At 32.1% G+C, this 18958-nt stretch overlaps 1 protein-coding gene across 1 annotated transcript in view; it reads left to right on the top strand.

Moving 5' to 3' along the window:
- LOC114334079 (amidophosphoribosyltransferase-like) overlaps window positions 1-13488 on the top strand; it is a 75208-nt gene extending 61720 nt beyond the window's left edge. The window contains exon 10 of the mRNA XM_028284094.2: window positions 2713-13488. Within this exon, the coding sequence (XP_028139895.1) occupies window positions 2713-2861 (149 nt within the window). The 3' untranslated portion in view covers window positions 2862-13488. The remainder of the gene's footprint in view (window positions 1-2712) is intronic.
- Window positions 13489-18958: the final 5470 nt, after the last annotated feature.

Here is an 18958-nt window from a genome sequence, read left to right as displayed (position 1 = left end):
TTCACCCAAAGTTGGGTATTGGGGTACTTAACAAACCCTCAATTGAGACCGATCCATTAATTAGCTTAAGACTTATTCTAATTGTTTATCCCAGAGACCTTTATTTTGAAATAACATAAGACAGAAAATAATGAAGATAGGACAATTCTGCGTATGCCAAATAAAAGTAGAAAACTGATGCTATCAAAATGTACTAAAAAAGATAAAAAAATATCAAATATAGTCAAAAATCCTAACGCCAAATTTGTGAAAGTTTGTAGTTTATAAACATTTAGGATAACTTTAAAAATATTGTCCGTAGAAAAAATCATTTTACATATTAGAAAAGCTGGTATTTTACACGAATTGTTAAAAATGTAGTTCAATTGGTGATTAGTCGGTATAAGTGAAGGGGGAGCTGGGAGCCGACAAATGCACGAGTTCAAAAACTAAAAAAGGCAACTTAAAACTACTATAATTTTCTATACCTCGGGATCTACTGAATATATTTTGACCGTCCTTTTTTTAAGATGTATGTAATTTTTCTGTACATTACAAATATGCAATTTGTCTAGACATTTATTAATTAATAAACAGTCTAATTTGTTTAGACAATTTTTGAAAAAATAATTTTTTCCCAAAAATCCATGATTTTAATCATACTATCGTTATTAATCATAGAAAAAGTTAAGGTATACTTTAATAAATAAATTATCTTTAATAAATAATTATCTAATAAAAAATAATTTATTTATTAAAGTGTACTTTAACTTTTTCTATGATCATTAATGATACTATGTTTAAAAAATAGATTTTTGTAAAAAAAAATATTTTTTCAAGAATTGTTTAAACAAATTAGACTGTTTATTAATTAATAAATTTATGAAAAAATTGCATATTTGTAATGTACGTAGAAATTACATACAAATTAAAAAAAGAAAGATCAAAATCCATTGAGTTGATCCAGAGATTAAAATTATATTCAAATAATGGATGGGTTGCATGTGTGAGTCCATACTATTGTAGTAAAGAAAAGAGAGACGTTCTCACAAACAATTTATTTTACAACTGACGACCGGTTTCGCTGTCTACAATATTCACAGCATCTTCAGGTCACGGTAAAAGTAAAATTAAATGCTACAAAAAAAAAACCAGAGTTAGTTAAGTGGTCTGGTCTGGTTGAAAATTATATTCGTTTGAAATTGCTCTTTCGGTATTTTAACTCAGTTGATTTGTAGGTTCCCCCTAGTAATAGTTTGAACTACATTTTTGAAAAATCGTAGGGGGTGCTGTGAAGGTACAATGTTTGTGCAAATTATTTAAGAAAAAATACAAATCCCATTCTTTAAAATGGTATTAATGAGATTCCTTAATTATTATAAACAAATTAGCTGTGAATTAAAAAAAAACATATGGCTAACTTTGTCCCAAATAAACCCAGACTAAATTTTTTTATTTGAAAATGCGTGTTAAAATATTATCTTTTCGAAAATATAAAAAGATTGTTTCTACGGACAACATTTTTAAAGTTATTCTAAATGTTTATAAACTACAAAATTTCAAAAATTTGGCATTAGGATTTTTGACTATATTACTTATTTTTTTATCTTTTTTTAATACATTTTGATCCCATCACTCTTCTACTTTCATTTGGCATACTCAGAATTGCCCTATCTTCATTATTTTCTCTTATTATATTGCAAAATAAAGGTCTCTGGGATAAACAAATAGAATAACTCTTAAACTAATTATTGGATCGGTCTCAAATTTTGAAGGTTTGTTAAGTCCGCCAATACCCAACTTTGGTTGAAACACCAAGTTCTAAGGTACATAGTTTTAGTAAAAGGTATTAACAAATAATGATTTTTACTTATTTTACAGTTTGCGTAGCAACAAATTAACTTTTTAACTTTCAAAATTCGGCATTTTGAAGGTTTTTCAATGTTCTAAAAAACTGATTTTTGTAATTTTATGTCAACTATTTAGCTTTTGAATGGAGTGCAAAAAATCGAAAAAGTCGCGATTTTTGCACTAAATTGTTAATAATTAAACACGGACGCGAACTCTAGGCAGGAAACAGGTAGGTTTTCTTCCTATAGATCTACAATAACTAAAAAAGTAGTCAGCTACCTGGATCTTTGAGTGTCCCGAGAAAATCCTTATTTCTCTGGACTATTATTGTTAGGTAAAATAAACTTCCATCAAGTAACGGTCGAATCTATTACTTATCTTAAATAATTCCTGGTAATAAACCACTAACTATTATAGAAACTGAGAAGCGATAAAGAAAAAATTTTAGAACAATACTAGATAAATACTCTTATTTTAATAAAAATAGACGGTTTCGTTTTGATTCAATTCGACTCTCTTACGGGCACGGTACTCAAAGAAGACCATCCTCTCACACGTGTTTCTAGGTTTACCCGTTATCAAAGAGGCTTTGTAAGAAGACTGAATGGAATCATAACGCACCGACTGGTTGGTAAACTTATTGAAATATTCTACTAACGCAACGTCGATGAATATTCTACTCAAAGATGAGGTGTGTGTCGATAACGATTAAATTAAACTGTGAACCTGAGGCATATTCATGCCATCGGATGTGATGCTAGGAATCTATTCCACTAAAGCATCAGCAGTTTACTCGTCTAAACCGCCATCATTTTGTACTCTGCACTGAGTATAGCGTGAAACCAAATAAAAAATTTTAAAACTCTTATTTTATTTCTTTAGGTGCAGACAGCATCGAATATCTTAGCGTAGATGGATTGGTAAAGGCAGTTCAAAAAGAAATCTATGTGCCGCACAGGAAAACGGGACACTGCACCGCATGTTTGACAGGGGATTATCCCGGAGGCCTTCCTGAAGAGTTAAGCTGGTAAATCAGCTAAGAAAAATTAAAACGAATCTAACCTAATAGAATTAAGAGCAATAATAGTATTATAGGTTTAGGAGTTTTTATTATATACACCTAAAAGGTACTAGATTTTAAAATTTTCTTTGTTTAAATGTCTTCGTCTGAGAACACCCTAATAATATATGGTTCGTATAGTATAAATACCGTTGCAGGTCATCCGCGTCAACACAAAATTCAATCGTAGGTCTGTTCGTTTTTAGATTCGTTTAGCCTAGTACACAATAATTACAGCCACTATACTAATGTCAAAATAAAGATGCACTAGCAATAAATAAACCAAGACACGTTGAATGTTACGAGGAGAACTCTCGAATTAGTATGTACAATGTATAAACTTTGTAAATCATTATTTGGGATTTACAATGTATATACATTGTAGATCAGGATTTGGGAGTGCTCCTTGTAACGTTATTTCTCTTGTCTGTTTACTTCTAGTGCATGTTTATTGTGATTTTAGTATAGACATATTTTATTATATTATCTATACATCATCATTCTCTTTGCCTTATCCCTATGCGTTTCTCCACACAATTCTATCTTGGGTCATATCAATGTTAATCCCCTTTACCAACATGTCCTGCCTTATCGTCTCCCCCCAGGTCTTCTTTGGTCTTCCTCTCCTACTCCTTCCAGGAATCTGCACTTCAGCTATTCTTCGTATTGGGTGATTAACGTCTCGACGTTGAACATGACCAAACCATCTTAACCTATGCTCTCTCATTTTGGCATCAATTGGTGCCACACCTAGACTTCCCCTAATATACTCGTTTCTAATTTTATCCTTCTTTGCCACTCCACTCATCCATCTAAGCATTCTCATTTCCGCCACATGCATTCGTTGTTCCTCTTTCTTCTTCACTGCCCAACATTTAGTTCCGTGCATCATAGCCGGTCTTATGACTGTTTTATAGAATTTTCCCTTCAGCTTCATTGGAATTTTTCTGTCACAGAACACACCATTCGCTTCTTTCCACTTCATTCATCCAGCCCTAATTCTACTGCATGCATCTCCATCTATTTCTCCATTACTCTGTAATACCGATCCTAGGTACTTAAAACTATTGCTTTTCACAATCATTTCACCATCCAAAGATACCATTTTATTTGTAGTAACTCCATCTTTAAATGAACATTCCAAATACTCTGTTTTTGTCCTACTAAGTTTTAAACCTTTTTCCTCCAGAGCTTGTCTCCACTGTTCCAGTTTTGTTCTAAGTCTCTTTCACTATTTCCTGTTAACACTACATCATCAGCATACACTAGGCACCATGGAATACTACCCTGTAGTTTCGCTGTTATCTGGTCCAAAACTAATGAGAATAAATAAGGACTAAGCACCGAGCCTTGGTGCAATCCTACTTTCACCTGAAATTTATCAGTTTCTCCCAAACCTGTCCTAACACTAGTCGTTACTCCCTCATACATATCTCTCACAATCTTTACATATTCGCCAGGGACTCCTTTCTTATTGAGAGCCCACCACAGAATCTCTCGAGGAACTCTATCATATGCTTTCTCAAGATCAATGAATACCATATGAGCGTTGGTCTCCCATATTTTCATGGTGTAGCTAAGTAGTTTTATAGCCCTGTAGTTTGTGCATTGTTGTATGTTTCCCTTGTTTTGTAGACAGGTACTAATATACTGCTTCTCCATTCGTCTGGCATTTGTCTAACTTCCATAATTCTGTTAAATAGACCTGCTAGCCAACTTATTCCTGTCTCTCCCAATGCTCTCCATACTTCCCCAGGAATATCATCTGGTCCTACTGCTTTTCCTTTCTTTATTTTTTGAAGAGCTTGAGCCACTTCCTCGTTTGTTATTCTGGTAACCATTGCTGTTACTGTCTCCGTTAACTCGACAGGCTGTCTGTCAAATTCTTCATTTAATAAACTGTCAAAATAATTTCTCCGTCTCTTTTTGACATCCTTTTCGTGAATTAGTATTTTATTATTTTCATCTCGGATACATCTAATCTGATTAAAATCTCTTGCTTTCTTTGCTCTCTGTTTGGCTATTTTATATTTCTTTGCTTCGTCTTCCCTGGTATCAAGTTGATCGTATAGGTTTGAATACGCTTCTGCTTTAGCTTTTGCTACTGCTACTTTCGCTTCCTTTTTGGCGACCATATAGTTTTGAAGATCTATATCCGATCTGGTTTCTTGCCACTTTTTATATAATTTTCCCTTCTCTTTTATTTTTCCTTGTACTTCATTTGACCACCACCAAGTCTCTTTATCCTCAAACTTCTTTCCTGGCGTTTTCCCAAGTATTTCAATAGCCGTCTCTCTAATAATATTGGCCATTTTTCTCCAAATTTTGTTAGGGCTTATTTTCATGTTCCAACATATTTTTTCTACTATTCTTTCCCTGAGTAGACCTTCCTTCTCATCTTTTAGCATCCACCACTTGATTTTTTGTGGTCCTCTCCGATATTTTTGTTTAGTTTCGTTTTTTACTTCTATGTCCAGAACAAGCAGCTTATGTTGTTGGCTTACTGTCTCACTAACTATTACCTTGCAGTCCTTGCATTCACGTATGTCTTCTTTCCTTATCATGAAGTAGTCTATTTGGGATTGATGTTGTCCACTTTTGTAGGTAATAAGTTGAGTTTCTCTCTTTTTAAAGAATGTGTTAACAATCGCCATATCCAATGCTGTTGCTAATTCTAGCATGTCATCTCCAATCTCCAGCTTCATTTCTAGTTCCACAGCCTAATCCTCCATGTATTGTTTGATATCCTGTCTTGGCTTGGCCCACATGTGCATTGAAATCACCTCCATTTATAACTTTCTCCTATGCTGGAATATCACTCAGTACGTCTCCTAATTGGTCATAGAAAGCTCTTCTTTCAATCTCACCCAGACCTGTTTGAGGAGCATACACACACAACATTCAATACCTCTTTATCAATTACAAATTTCACTATCAGCAATTATACCAACTCCATTTCTAGCGTTACTACTCCCTACATACCACAATTGATATCCATCGCCTAGTTCTTTCGCCCTTTGTCCTTTCCACCTAGTTTCTTGAATACAAGCAATTTGAACTCTTTTTCGTTTGAGCGCATCCACTAACTCCAGACTCTTACCTGTAAGACTACCAAGATTCCAAGACCCTATCCTGATTTTTCTAACCTGTAATGGTGTTCCCCCTGAGATAGCCCTCACCCGGAGATCCGAACGGAGGCTCATTTTAGTTCCGCAACATTTTACCTCAGGAGATGCCATCATTTCAGTATAAGTTTTTATTGCGTTTGGAGAAGGTCTTTTCATTATTATGGCCTGAAAAGATTTTTTGGATATTTGATGCCTGAATGCCTTTTCTATCAGCACCATACCCTGCCCTGCACGTTTAGCCAATACACCACCAATGCAACCAAAGTGCAGTATTACCCCACACCCGCCTGCATTTTTCTGTATAGGCCAGGATCCCTACTGTAAGGACTGCCCTATAAGCCAATGTATTGTTGCCCGTATCCCGCCACTAGGAGGCACGTACTTTATTCGGGATACCGTATTATATTATGTATAGACGTAGAAATAATATTTAAAGATTTCTATTAATGTTAACTTAAAGAAATATACCATAATTTGTTTAATTTAATTTGTATAAATGGATTTAGTGATCAAAAGAAAGTGACATTTTGGCATTAATTGGTAACACTTATTTGACAGCTGTGTTGTTGACACTTTATATTTGTTTTTATTATTTACTATAAATATTTGTTGTTTTATTATATTTATTATTTTTGTTATATTTATTGTTTTTATTATTTACGTTAACGTAAGGTTATTACTTAATTATTGTTTTTGTATTTCTAATGTTTTTATTTATTTACATTGAATATTGATTTGTTTTGTTGTATAATCCACTTCTGCAATAATTATGTGAAACACTTGATTTAAAATGAAGTCAGGAACTTTTTTGTAATTTGGCAACAATGTGAACTTAGATCTCGGACGTAGATAATGACGTGTAACGGCATTTATACTGTACCAACCATAAATGAGGCCCCTAGAACACAACGAGTGTAAGTGATATTTTTTAGGAAATTGGATTAAATACAAAAATGGACTCTCAAACACATACAAAACATAGTGGCCTAAAACTTTCTACATAAACTAACAATAAAATGATCAAAAATGACATGTCATTGAAAACATACTAGGTAGTGCCTACCTAGATTTTTAAATTTGTCTAGAACTTTGAACAAAGTTTTCTCAAAATTTATCACTTACACCCCCGTGTTCTAAGGGCCTTAAATAAGTTATTGCCTCTTATATTTAATAAAAACTTAAATAGTTTTAATTTTATAGTCTAGAAAAACGTGGGGAAATTTCAGCCCATGTACCATATGTGGCGTTTTCTTAAGTAGTGTATATGCAATTTATAATGTAAATAGGAAAATATCTGAAAATAGTAACATGAAACTACTTTTTTTAGTTCTAAAGGTACACGTCAGAAAGCTGAAGTATACTACAGTGCTAGTCAAAAGTCCGTACCCCTCCTCGTATCTTTTGAACGGTTATACCTATAATAGTGAAATTTGGAGGGAGGAAATAAACGGAAGTAAGCTTCTTGACTAGTCATGACAGGTGACGTAATAGTGACAGATGACGTTACAGAGCCTCTGTGGTCGATAATTTTAAATGGGACCTTATGGCAAGTGATCACTCGTTTGAAGGGTATTCAAAATACCTATTCAGTCATACTAATCTTTTTGGGTTTAAGTTGATTTTGATTTTGGTAAATAAATTAAATAAATATTATATTGTAGTTTCGCATTTAATTAATAAAAATTCAAATATCCGCCTATGGTTTTTTTGTCAAAAAAGTTGACGTTTTTCAATTCTCTAGTAGTTTTTACGTCAACGTCAACCTTTTTGACAAGTAATCATAGACGGAATTTTGAATTTTTATTAATTAAATGCGAAACTACAATTTTATATTTATTTCATTTATTCATCAAAATTAGCTTAAACTCACTATGACTGAATAGGTATTTTCAATACCTTTCAAACGAGGTATCACTTGCCATAAGATCCAATTTAAAATTATCTGTCACAGTGGCGCTGTAAAGTCATCTGTCACTATTACGTCACCTGTCATGACCAGTTAAGAAGCTAGGAGCGGCTAAAGATACAGTGCGGCTCCCTAATTTGCGCGTGCGTGTCCTCAACTCCAACGTTGCCGTTTCCGAGATAGTTTGAAGGACAAACAACGTTTGAAGATAATTTAATTACGTTGAGAAACAAGAAACGCGTCTAACTTAACTTCAATTGTATTTTGTATTTGTCACTGTCACATCTTTGATCGGATTATTGGATATTCGATTTATTTTTATATTTTGGATATTTGGATCTAAGTTGGTTATGTATGTCCTGTTTTATTCATTAAAAAGGATTCCTAAATAAAAGTTTATTCTCAGATACAGATTATGCATGGTTTGACCCAAATCAATATGAAACAAGGACATTTATTGAAGCTATAAATATAATTTGTAAATAATTTTAAACTGTTAATTACAAGAATCACATAGACATTCTTTATAATTATTAATTTAGACATTTTTGTGTGGAAATAAATATTTTTAGTAGGTATAGATATATAAGATGTAATTTCAATTAATTTGAATGCACAAATATGCTTGTGAAATTGTGGAAAAGCTTAGGATTTGTTAAAATTCTGGATTAAAAAGTACAGTTCAATTCAACAGATATAACATAATATACGTATGGCATTAACAATATAAACAGGTTAATACAATAAAACAAAGGTTTTTGGAATTTTAATCCTTTATTATTTAGATATAGGGCCGGTACTTTATGGACATTAACCGGGGTTTAATCAGGACAGAAATGTATGCATAGCATAGACATAAACACAATTGTACTTATTATTATGATTAGGAGTGCGAAATTGGAAAACCAAGGTGAGGGATAGGAAGCTGATTCTGGAACAGGTCAAGACCCACCATGGGTTGCGGAGCCAGTGATGATGATATTATGATTATACATGATATTACAACGCAAGAGGCCCAAAGAGGTACTTTTCTGTCCCGATTAGCTAACCGAGGTTTAACGGGGACATAAGTCCCATAATCTATAAAGTTTTGAGCCAAAAGTATGTATTACACTTTCATTTTCATGTCATCAGCATTTGTTTATTTAAACATACTGTCAAAAAATTAATAAAAAAAAACACCATAAAGCTAATTTTTCTATTATTATTTTTGTCCTTTAAAATAACTTCCTTGTTCATACATTTTTTCTAGTTGTGGAAGGCCTTTTAACAGAATGAGATATAAAATAAATTTTAAAGGATACTCAAAATCAAACACCAATATCATGTATTTATAAATTGCTAATAATAAAATACTTAAAATCAAATCAGTCACCAATATAATATACCTATTTATTTATAAATTTATTAATAAACTGCAGTCCAATAAAAATAAAATTATCAAGAAAATTATCATCAAAACATTCTAAATTTCATGTTTTTTGCATATACTTCGAAGAATATTCTCGGACCAAATATACCACATTCATGTATGTAGTTACTTAGAATATTCGTAAAAGTTTATTCTTGGAATAAACCTTTTAGGCTATTGATTATGTTCAAAATAAGAGAACTAAAAGGAACTACAACGTTAACGGGATTTTATTGTCTCATATCTGTCTCTAAATTAGAAAAAACCATGGATGGAGTGCTACCATTGAAATGAGTGAGTTTTTGAGAAAGGGGTGAATTAGTCCCTAGTCACAGGGCGAATTAGGGTGAGTTCTATGCACTTTTGATATAAACACATCTACAGGAAAATTGTTCCAGGTTAAATTTACTATCCAAACATCACATTTTAAAGTCAAAAATATTTTTTTTTACAAAAATAATATATTCAAAATAAAAGCAAGAAAAAAACACGAAAGAAAGCAATTTTGTTTTTAGCCCCATAACTATTTTCCACAGGGATATAGGTATAGGCATTGCTTTAGCGAAAAATAACTTCCATCCTTCCTCTTTAAAATGAAGTTTGGTAAAATTCTCTAAGATTTATAGTTTCCGAAATAGGATTTTTCTAAGTTTGCCGCTCACAGCATTTTTGGGCAATTTTCCCCATTATTTCGCAAACATTGTTCTGTAACTATTTCGTGCGCATTTCTACGTATATACAATAGTAGAAAGAGAAATTAATTACCTTTAAAATAGTCTATTGTATAAGTTTATTTATACAGCTCTTTCTAAGGAAGTTATGCTTTTTCAAATTTCTCATTATGACTTTTTTTCTTGTACGTTTAAGTATATACATTGTGGAATAAAAAAGCTTATTTTCTTTACTTTAAAATGGTGTATTGCAAAAAATTCTAGGACAATTCTTAAACACGATATCCGTAGGATATCCAAGAGTATCCGTAATTTGAGAAAAATTTTAAATTTTTTTTATTTTTTTCAATTAGAAAAATATGATTGCATATTATATCATAATTTTTTTTTTTCATAAAGTTAATAATAAAAAAGTTTTCCATAGGGTTCCAATCTTGTTTAAAAATAGTCCCAGAATTTTTTACGATACACCATTTTAAAGTAAATAAAATAAGCTTTCTTTTTTATTAGACAATAATATACCTACCAATTATATACCTACATATACAATAAAAAAAGTTATAATGAGAAATTTAAAAATAATCGTAAAATATATCAAAAATCATTAAAAGTATAAAACTTTTTAAAGGTAATTGACATTTTTTCCTATTAAATGTAACATTGCATATACCTAAAGCTACGTAGAAAAAAGTTACAGAACAATGTTTGAGAAGTAACAAGGAAAATGGGCCAAAATCGCTGTGAGTGGCGAACTTTGAAAAATCATATTTTGGAAATCATAAATCATAGAGACTTCTACTAAATGTCATTTTAAAGAGTAAGGATTGAAGTTTTTTTTCTTGCTTTTCTTTTGAATATATTTTTGTAAAAAAAAATATTTTTAACTTTAAAATGTAATGTTTCGATAGTAAATTTAACCTGGAACAATTTTCCTGCAGATGTGTTTGTACCAAAAGTGCATAGAAATCACCCTAATTCGTCCTGTGCCTAGGGATTAATTCACCCCTTTCTCAAAAACTCACCCCTTTAAATGGTAGCACTCCGCGGGTTTTTCATATTTAAAAGTCCATTGACTATATGAAACAATAAAACCCCGTTAACGTTGTAGTTCCTTTCTAAAATACATAATCAATAGTCTATTTATCGAATATTGAATATCGAATCTACCAAGAACATGAAATTGTTATGTGGGAACCATTTAGGCTTGAGTTAAATGGAGAATAATCTTTTAAAACAAACACACACACACACAACATTTAGTTACACTAGATTTGCTCCTGGTTGAAAATGTAGGTACTGCCACAGCTTGTTCGATTAAATAACAGCATCCTCCTTTTCCAGTATTTCAATCTTTTCTCTATTAACAACTGCAATATTATGTAGAAGTATACAAGCTGATATTATTCTTCAAACAAAAGGTAACTTGCATCTCATTTCACATACTAATATGGGGAATCTTTTCTGCATAAAATACCAAATATTCTTTCTATAACAATTCTTGAGGCAATTTGTGATTGATTATACAGCACTTCAACTACTGTCTGACTGAAGATTCTGCAATGGTGTCATTTTATATACCCATAATATGCAAAAGTATTTAAAAACTTCTAAACCTAAAATAGCACTTCCATATTGTATGATGGTTATGTTGTTCTTTAACTGACAAAATAATTAAATTCAACGTTTTACTCTTTTCAATGATCTTATATTTTCTTAATACCCTTTTACAGGTACAGGTAAAACCTTAGACAACTTGTCTAAGGGTAAAACAAAATAGAATTTTATTTTTATAGGTTATTTTTATATTTACATTACAAAAATATTATGTCATTTGTCAAAATAAAAGATTCCTTGCAAGGAGCTAGCATTTTGAATTTCCCGGCGATGTCAATGTGTAAACAACATGACAACGTTGTAAATATTTTGACGCATGCGCAAAGTAGGGAGCCGCACTGTATCTTTAGGCGCTCCTTAAGAAGCTTACGTCCGTTTATTTCCTTCCTCCAAATTTCACTATTATAGGTATAACCGTTCAAAAGATACGAGGGGGGTACGGACTTTTGACTAGCACTGTATAATAAATTTTAATTTTTTTATTCTCGCTGTAATTTCTTTTAACTCATGTAGAGGTCTTCTGCATATTCCTGTAATTTGATCGATCCTTCTTGTTGGGGATCTTTCTTGTGATCTTCGTAAAAGCCTTTCCTTGTAAAATAAGTATTTTTGTTTTCTGTGTTTGCTCTCATCATGATACTATAAATAACGAGATAGTATCTTCCCGTAGCTCAAAATACGTCCGAGTTCGCGCATGATGACGTAACTGGAGACCGGAAGTTGAATTTGAATTCTTGTTAAAATTAAATGGGATCTGTATGCATTCTGTGATGAAATTATTCAATTAGCAACATAACATTAAACTTCAATGTATTCGAAAAACATTTAGTGTCGAGATTCCTGTCAAAATAACTGACATAAATAAAATATAAAATACACTTAGCTTACAACCGCGAACAATTCAAACTAATTGGACATTACGAATTATTACGAGCCATTACGAACTTGCCGGTCTCCAGTTACGTCACGACTTCAGGATGTGCATTATATTATCTTGTTATTTATAGTATCATGTTTCTCATGACATGTCCAAAGTATTTTAATTGTTGGAGATGGACTTTACTGGAGAGTCGTTGGCTAACTTTTAGCTCTCTTAAAATTAAATTATTTATCCTACGGTCGCCCCAAGGATTCGTAACATTCGTCTCCAACAGAACATTTCAGTGGCGTCTAACTTTCTTCTTTCCGATTGTTTCAGGGTCCAAGATTCACATCCGTAGGTCAGCATTGGGAATATTAAGCAGTTGATCAACCTCATCTTTAGCGCTCTTAAAATTTGACAGTCCTCCCATATTTTGGTCATTTATGCTGTGGCAACTTTTGCTAGATCACATCTACGTTTAATCTCCCCCTGTAGTGACCCTGTGTTTGTGATCAATGATCCCAAATATAAGTATGAGCTCACAACCTCAAACCGGTCAATTGTGGTTATGTGTGCATGATTATTATGTAGTCTATCCACTATCATTATCTTTGTCTTTGATATGTTTAATTGCAGACCAAATATTTGACTTTTGTTTTCGACTAGTCATATATTTTCATTATGTGGGCAAAAGATGATCTTGATAGTGTATATTGGTGCTGTTATATTTTCTAACAATTTTATTGTCGAACTTTTCTTACTATTGTATACGGGTACTGAAATAAAAACTGTTTTTTGTCTGTTACTGAATTATTAAAAGTTCGACAAAGTATAATGTAGATCTGTTTCTTAATATTGTTTAAATTATTTATACTTTATTATTAACTAGTACTTACATAAAATGTTTAATATAAGTACAGTACAAAAATTAAATATTAATTTTTGTAAAATTGCTTTTATCAATAAGATAACTGAGTAAGTCAGAAAATATATTATTTTAAATATATGTACATAGTGTTTTTCTTGCTTATTTTAAGTATATGTAAATCCAAAATTTGATTGGAACCATCCTAAACTAAAAACTGATGAGGTAACAGAATGGCCAAATGTTTTCGTTTAGTTTAAAGGATCTTAACAGGTGAAAACTGAAACCGTTTACACCATGCGTAGTGGATCTATTACACGAGGAATGCTCCTAGACACTTTGGTTTCTATTTTATTGTTGTCATGGACAAACTAAACTGATTTCATACTATTTATTTTACTTTTTCTGAAATACATGGCGTCCCTCTAAGGTTTGACAATAAGTGAATATAATGACGCAGTTATAGCTGGCGCTACGCTTTGTATGTGACGCTGTGACAGTAGTGTGACATAAACAGTGGCTTATCAATATATTTTTACAAATACTTAACACCTAGTTTACTCTAGGCCTAGGCCGAAACCATGAAAGTTGAACCTTGTTCGACGGTGAACATACGGTCTAATAAATTTCTTAAAGGGTCTATAAAGGTGATTCATCTGATCAGGACAGGTCATTTCTGTTATAGAATGTGTAGGCTTATGTCCGAAAGTCTTTTCAGGTCATAATAATGAAAAGGCCTCAAATATAACGAAAAGATATGTATAGTCCGTCCGCTATAACTTTTCCCATGCGGTACGATTCATTTTCAATCAAATTAAGTCAAAACATAAATTGAAACGAACGTCGATGTGTATACATTTTGTATACTGTATACTATATACTACACACATCGGCGTACGTTTCACTTTCTGTTTTGACTTATTTGATTGAAAATGAATCGTACCGCATGGGAAAAGTTATAGCGGACGGACTATATACTGAAATAGGTTTTGAAAAAGCGTTCGACCTAGGCCGAAGCAGCAAAAGGATGATGATGGAACGATTAAATGACATCGTTGTCAACAAGAGATTTTATAATTATAGAAGGTATTTATTGGAATCAGACAGCAATCATAAAGACCAATTGTAACGCATTAAGGCCAATTGAAATACAACGAGGTATCAGACAGGGCTGTGTGCTATCACCGATACTTTTCTCTGGGGTAATATTGGGTGGAATACATCAAACGTAGTATCTGCTAATGCTTCAAATATCTACTACATTTTTGAAGTTTTTACTACACTTACAAATCACCTAATGTCCTCCATAGTATTTGCTACTATTTACCAGGTACATAGAAGAATGTACTACGCTTTTGAAGTATTTGCTAGTTTAGTAGTATTGGCTTCAGTTTAACTGAAGTTGGTGGATGAACGACTTCGGCGTAGGTATTTGTTTGTTACAATATGGCAGCATTTATGAATGTGTGTCATAGAAAAATCTACAAACTAGGAAGAAGATTCTTAATTTTTATAGTTATTCTTTTTATCAAATAAAATTTAATAAATCTCAAGAAGATTAATAAATAACAATTGTTTATTTTTTATCCTCGTGTAACTCTTTTGTCGCTTCGGCATATGAGTCACTCATGTAAAATTCTAATAATTTGGTACGTAAAAATGTGAATTCACAAGCACATAGAAAACTAGTTCCATCACAATTGGTGTAATGCAACAACGGCTGGCGCTACGCTTTGTAGCAGATACTTCAGATCAGTAGTAGGTACTTCTGCTGTGTAGTATGTTCTTTTCAACAAAAGCACCTACTATTATGTAAAAGAAAATGCTACAAAGTAGTTACTATTTTCTGAAGCAGTAGCATGTACTACGTTTTATGCATTCTTAGGTTCTACTTACCCTCCACTTTAAAGTTGAATTTGTGCCGTTGGTTGCTTTTACTTGGGGGGTGACATTTACCCCTTCTCGGGGGGTGAAAAACGCGTGTTTAAAATAAGGCCGGAAATGGATAAATTGACTTATTTTAAGCACCTTTTGTTCTATAAAGTTTTTTGCGTAAGTCAATACTTTTCGAGTTATTCGCGATTTAGAATGTTGATTTTTCGACAAAAAAAACTACGTTTTCAGACCGTTTTTCCCAAATAACTCAAAAAGTAAATATTTTATCGAAAAAAGAATGTGTATACTTTGTACGCACGTAAGAAGTTATACTTCTATTATATGATTTCAACGAAATCAATATACTTTTTAAACAGTTTCTCTACTACTTTCCAAAAATTTTTATTAAAACAGTACCAAAAATTAAAAAAATAAAAGAATAAAACACATACAAACACATTGAAAAATGCCACAAATGATTTCTGAACAATAATTGTTGCCAAAAATTTTAATTAAATACGTATTTTCTGAAAAAAATGATATAACTTGCTTTGGGCTTGAACCTACTTCCCGTGTATCCCGCCGTACGAGAGTCGAAGCGATTTCAAACTGCACCGCCTTCGCGTATACGTCATGTGGGAATATACACAAACTGAACAAGTTTTTGACATTTTGTTTATATGAATTTTTATTAGTTTGATTTTTGTCGAATTAAAATACAACAATATATAGAGTAAGAAAACGATACATTAGATGAAAATTTGTAGAAAGTTTGTTCGTAATCAGATTATGTAAATTATAGCATTGCCTACTATGGGTATAGCATAGCAAGTACTAGGTAAGTACATTATTTTTTTACATTTTCCAAATAGGTATGAAGATAATTTTTTATAATTTGATTTTATTTCTGTCCTCACAACAATAAAAACTAATATATTATACAAAATTTTTGTTTACCGATAACCTCCATATTGAACAATTATTGACAGATCATTTCAACACCCAATCAGAGCCCGTATAAAGAATAATACCAAACTGTCGGTGTGCGCATGCGCGCAGATCAATATAAATTCACACTCAATCTCAATCGCGCCTAAAGAAGTATAACTTCAAAAAATATTTTTAGCAAAAGTGTGCCTATAAAAAAACGAAAAAAATGGTGTACCAGTAAAGTCTACAAATTGAGTAGAAGCAAAGTTGTAGCTCATGAAATATACGTTCTTATTCCAAATCGAATAATTCAACGCGAAATCACCGAAGAAAGAAGCGTTTTTCGGGAAAACCTTATTAACATTTTTAAAGTATCGAAAAAAGGCTTATTATTTGTTTTTTACAAAAGTTTACAGCATCAAAAATAAACGAGTTACACTGAAAAAAAAAGTTGGCCCCTTTTTTTGGTAAAAAAAATCGTGAAAACCTCCCTCTATTTAGCACCCTAATTGAAATTAATCGTTTGGCTCTACCATCTATTTTAACTGTATGTGTATTGTTTATATGATCTGTAAGTTTGATTTGTTTGAAGTGCTTATTTTTAAAAACATTTGGTTTTATAGTAAAAAAAATTTCTAGAAGGTTTTGAAAAATTTCATTTTTTCAAAATAACTTAAAAAGTATTAGTGATGATAAGAAAAATCTTAAGAGTAAAAAAATGTAGGTTTTGCTATTATAAATATGCTAGTTTCATTTTGTTTCTCCGTAAGACAAAAATTGGTTAAGATATGGCCGTTCAAAATTTGCATACACTCGTGATTAGTGACCCATTCAAGCTTTCTCAATTATAACCCTTTCAAAAATAAACACTTTTTAACCGGTGAGACTGACAGATCATATAAAACATAGATAGGTAAGTAAATTGTTTGTAAAGCGGTAGCGATTAATTTCATTTGGGGAGCTAAACACGGCGAGATTTTCATGATTTTCTACAAAAAAAAGAGGGCCAACTTTATTTTGAGCGTAACTCGCTTATTTTTAATGCTAAAACTTTTATTAATAATTAAAACAAAGCTTTTTATAAACACTTTAAAAAAGTTTAAATGGGGTTTTCCCGAAAAGTGCTTAATTTTTCGGTAATTTCACCTTGAAATATTCGATTTGGAATTAGACGAATAAGAACGTATTTTTCATGAGCTCTGTTTTTATTTGATTGATAGACTTTACTGAAACACCATTTTTTTTGGTTTTTTATAAGCTACACTTTTGCTAAGGATATTTTTTTCGATAAAATATTTACTTTTTGAGTTATTTGCGAAAAACCGTCTGAAACGTAGTTTTTTTTGTCAAAAAATCAACATTTTCAATGGCAAGTAACTCGAAAAGTATTGACTTACGTAAAAAACTCTATAGAACAAAAGTTGCTTAAAATCAGTCAATTTATCCATTTCCGGTCTTATCTTGATCGTATGTTTTTTCACCCCCGAGAAGGGGTGACTGTCACCCCCCAAGTAAAAGCAACCAACGGCACAATTTCAACTTTGAAGTGGAGGGTAAGTAGAACCTAAATCCAAATTTTCATGGAATTCGGAGTTGCCCCTGAAAATTACACGGTATCGCCGAATTTCCCGTTCATTTACTGGGCTAATAGTCTCCAGATCCTGTTACATAGGGTTACTGAGAGTTACGAAAAATGGGGATGAAGATTGCGAAAACCAAAATTATGAAAAAAAAATACAGGATCCTTTCTAAAAGGCATATTTAAAAGACCCCAATAAGGGTTACATCACAAAACAAAACGTTTTCGTATTAACAAATAATCCGTCATCAATGTTAAGCCCTAAAATGATAAGTATAACTTAATTAATAAAAGACAATGTTGTAAAAGTTGACTAAGGTTAAGAATTGACAGAGGCCGTACTTAAAATAGCAATACAAAAAGTTATGGGTAAAAACCCTTTAAAAGTTGCAAGATCTTAAATGATACTACATATTACGAATAAAATCGATGGATGTAGCAAATATTCCTGGATATTACCCAGGGCAACACAGGACTCTAACCCACGTGGATGTGATATTAAAGGGATGAACCTCACATATTGAGAATGGAGTGTCAACTGAACTAAAGGTGAAGGAACTTTAGAAGTATGTCAGAGACAGACTGTCAATGCGACGTTATGAACTGTTTTGTTACTTCAGCCAACGAATTTATGATGTTGAAAATAAAACATTATCAAATGTCCCTATATTGGTGTTAGAAATATTCGAACCTAAATGTAAAACATTGTGAAATATGTGAATTTTTTACATTTAGGTTCGAATATTTCTAACATCAATATATGGATATTTGATGTTTTATTTTCAACATCAACATAAACTTTAAATTCGTTGGCTGAAGTAACAAAACAGTTCATAACGTCGCATTGACAGTCTGTCTCTGACATACTTCTAAAGTTCCTTCACCTTCAGTTCAGTTGACACTCAATTCTCAATATGTGAGGTTCATCCCTTTCATATCACATCCACGTGGGTTAGAGTCCTGTGTTGCCCTGGTTAATATCCATGAATATTTGCAACATCCATCGATTTTATTCATAGTATGTAGTATCATTTAAGATCTTGCAACTTCTAAAGGGTTTTTACCCATAACTTTTTGGTGGCTCACGTATGCATGCTATTGTAAGTATGGCCTCTGTCAATTCTTAACCTTAGTCAACTTTTACAACATTGTCTTTTATTAATTAGGTAACACTTATCATTTTAGGGCTTAACACTGATGATGGATTACTTGTTAATCCGAAAACGT

This window comes from Diabrotica virgifera, chromosome 3 (assembly GCF_917563875.1).
Source record: "Diabrotica virgifera virgifera chromosome 3, PGI_DIABVI_V3a".
NCBI classification, from domain to species: domain Eukaryota; kingdom Metazoa; phylum Arthropoda; class Insecta; order Coleoptera; family Chrysomelidae; genus Diabrotica; species Diabrotica virgifera.
Note: the sequence above shows the minus strand (reverse complement) of the source record. Positions and strands in the feature narration are given on the sequence as shown.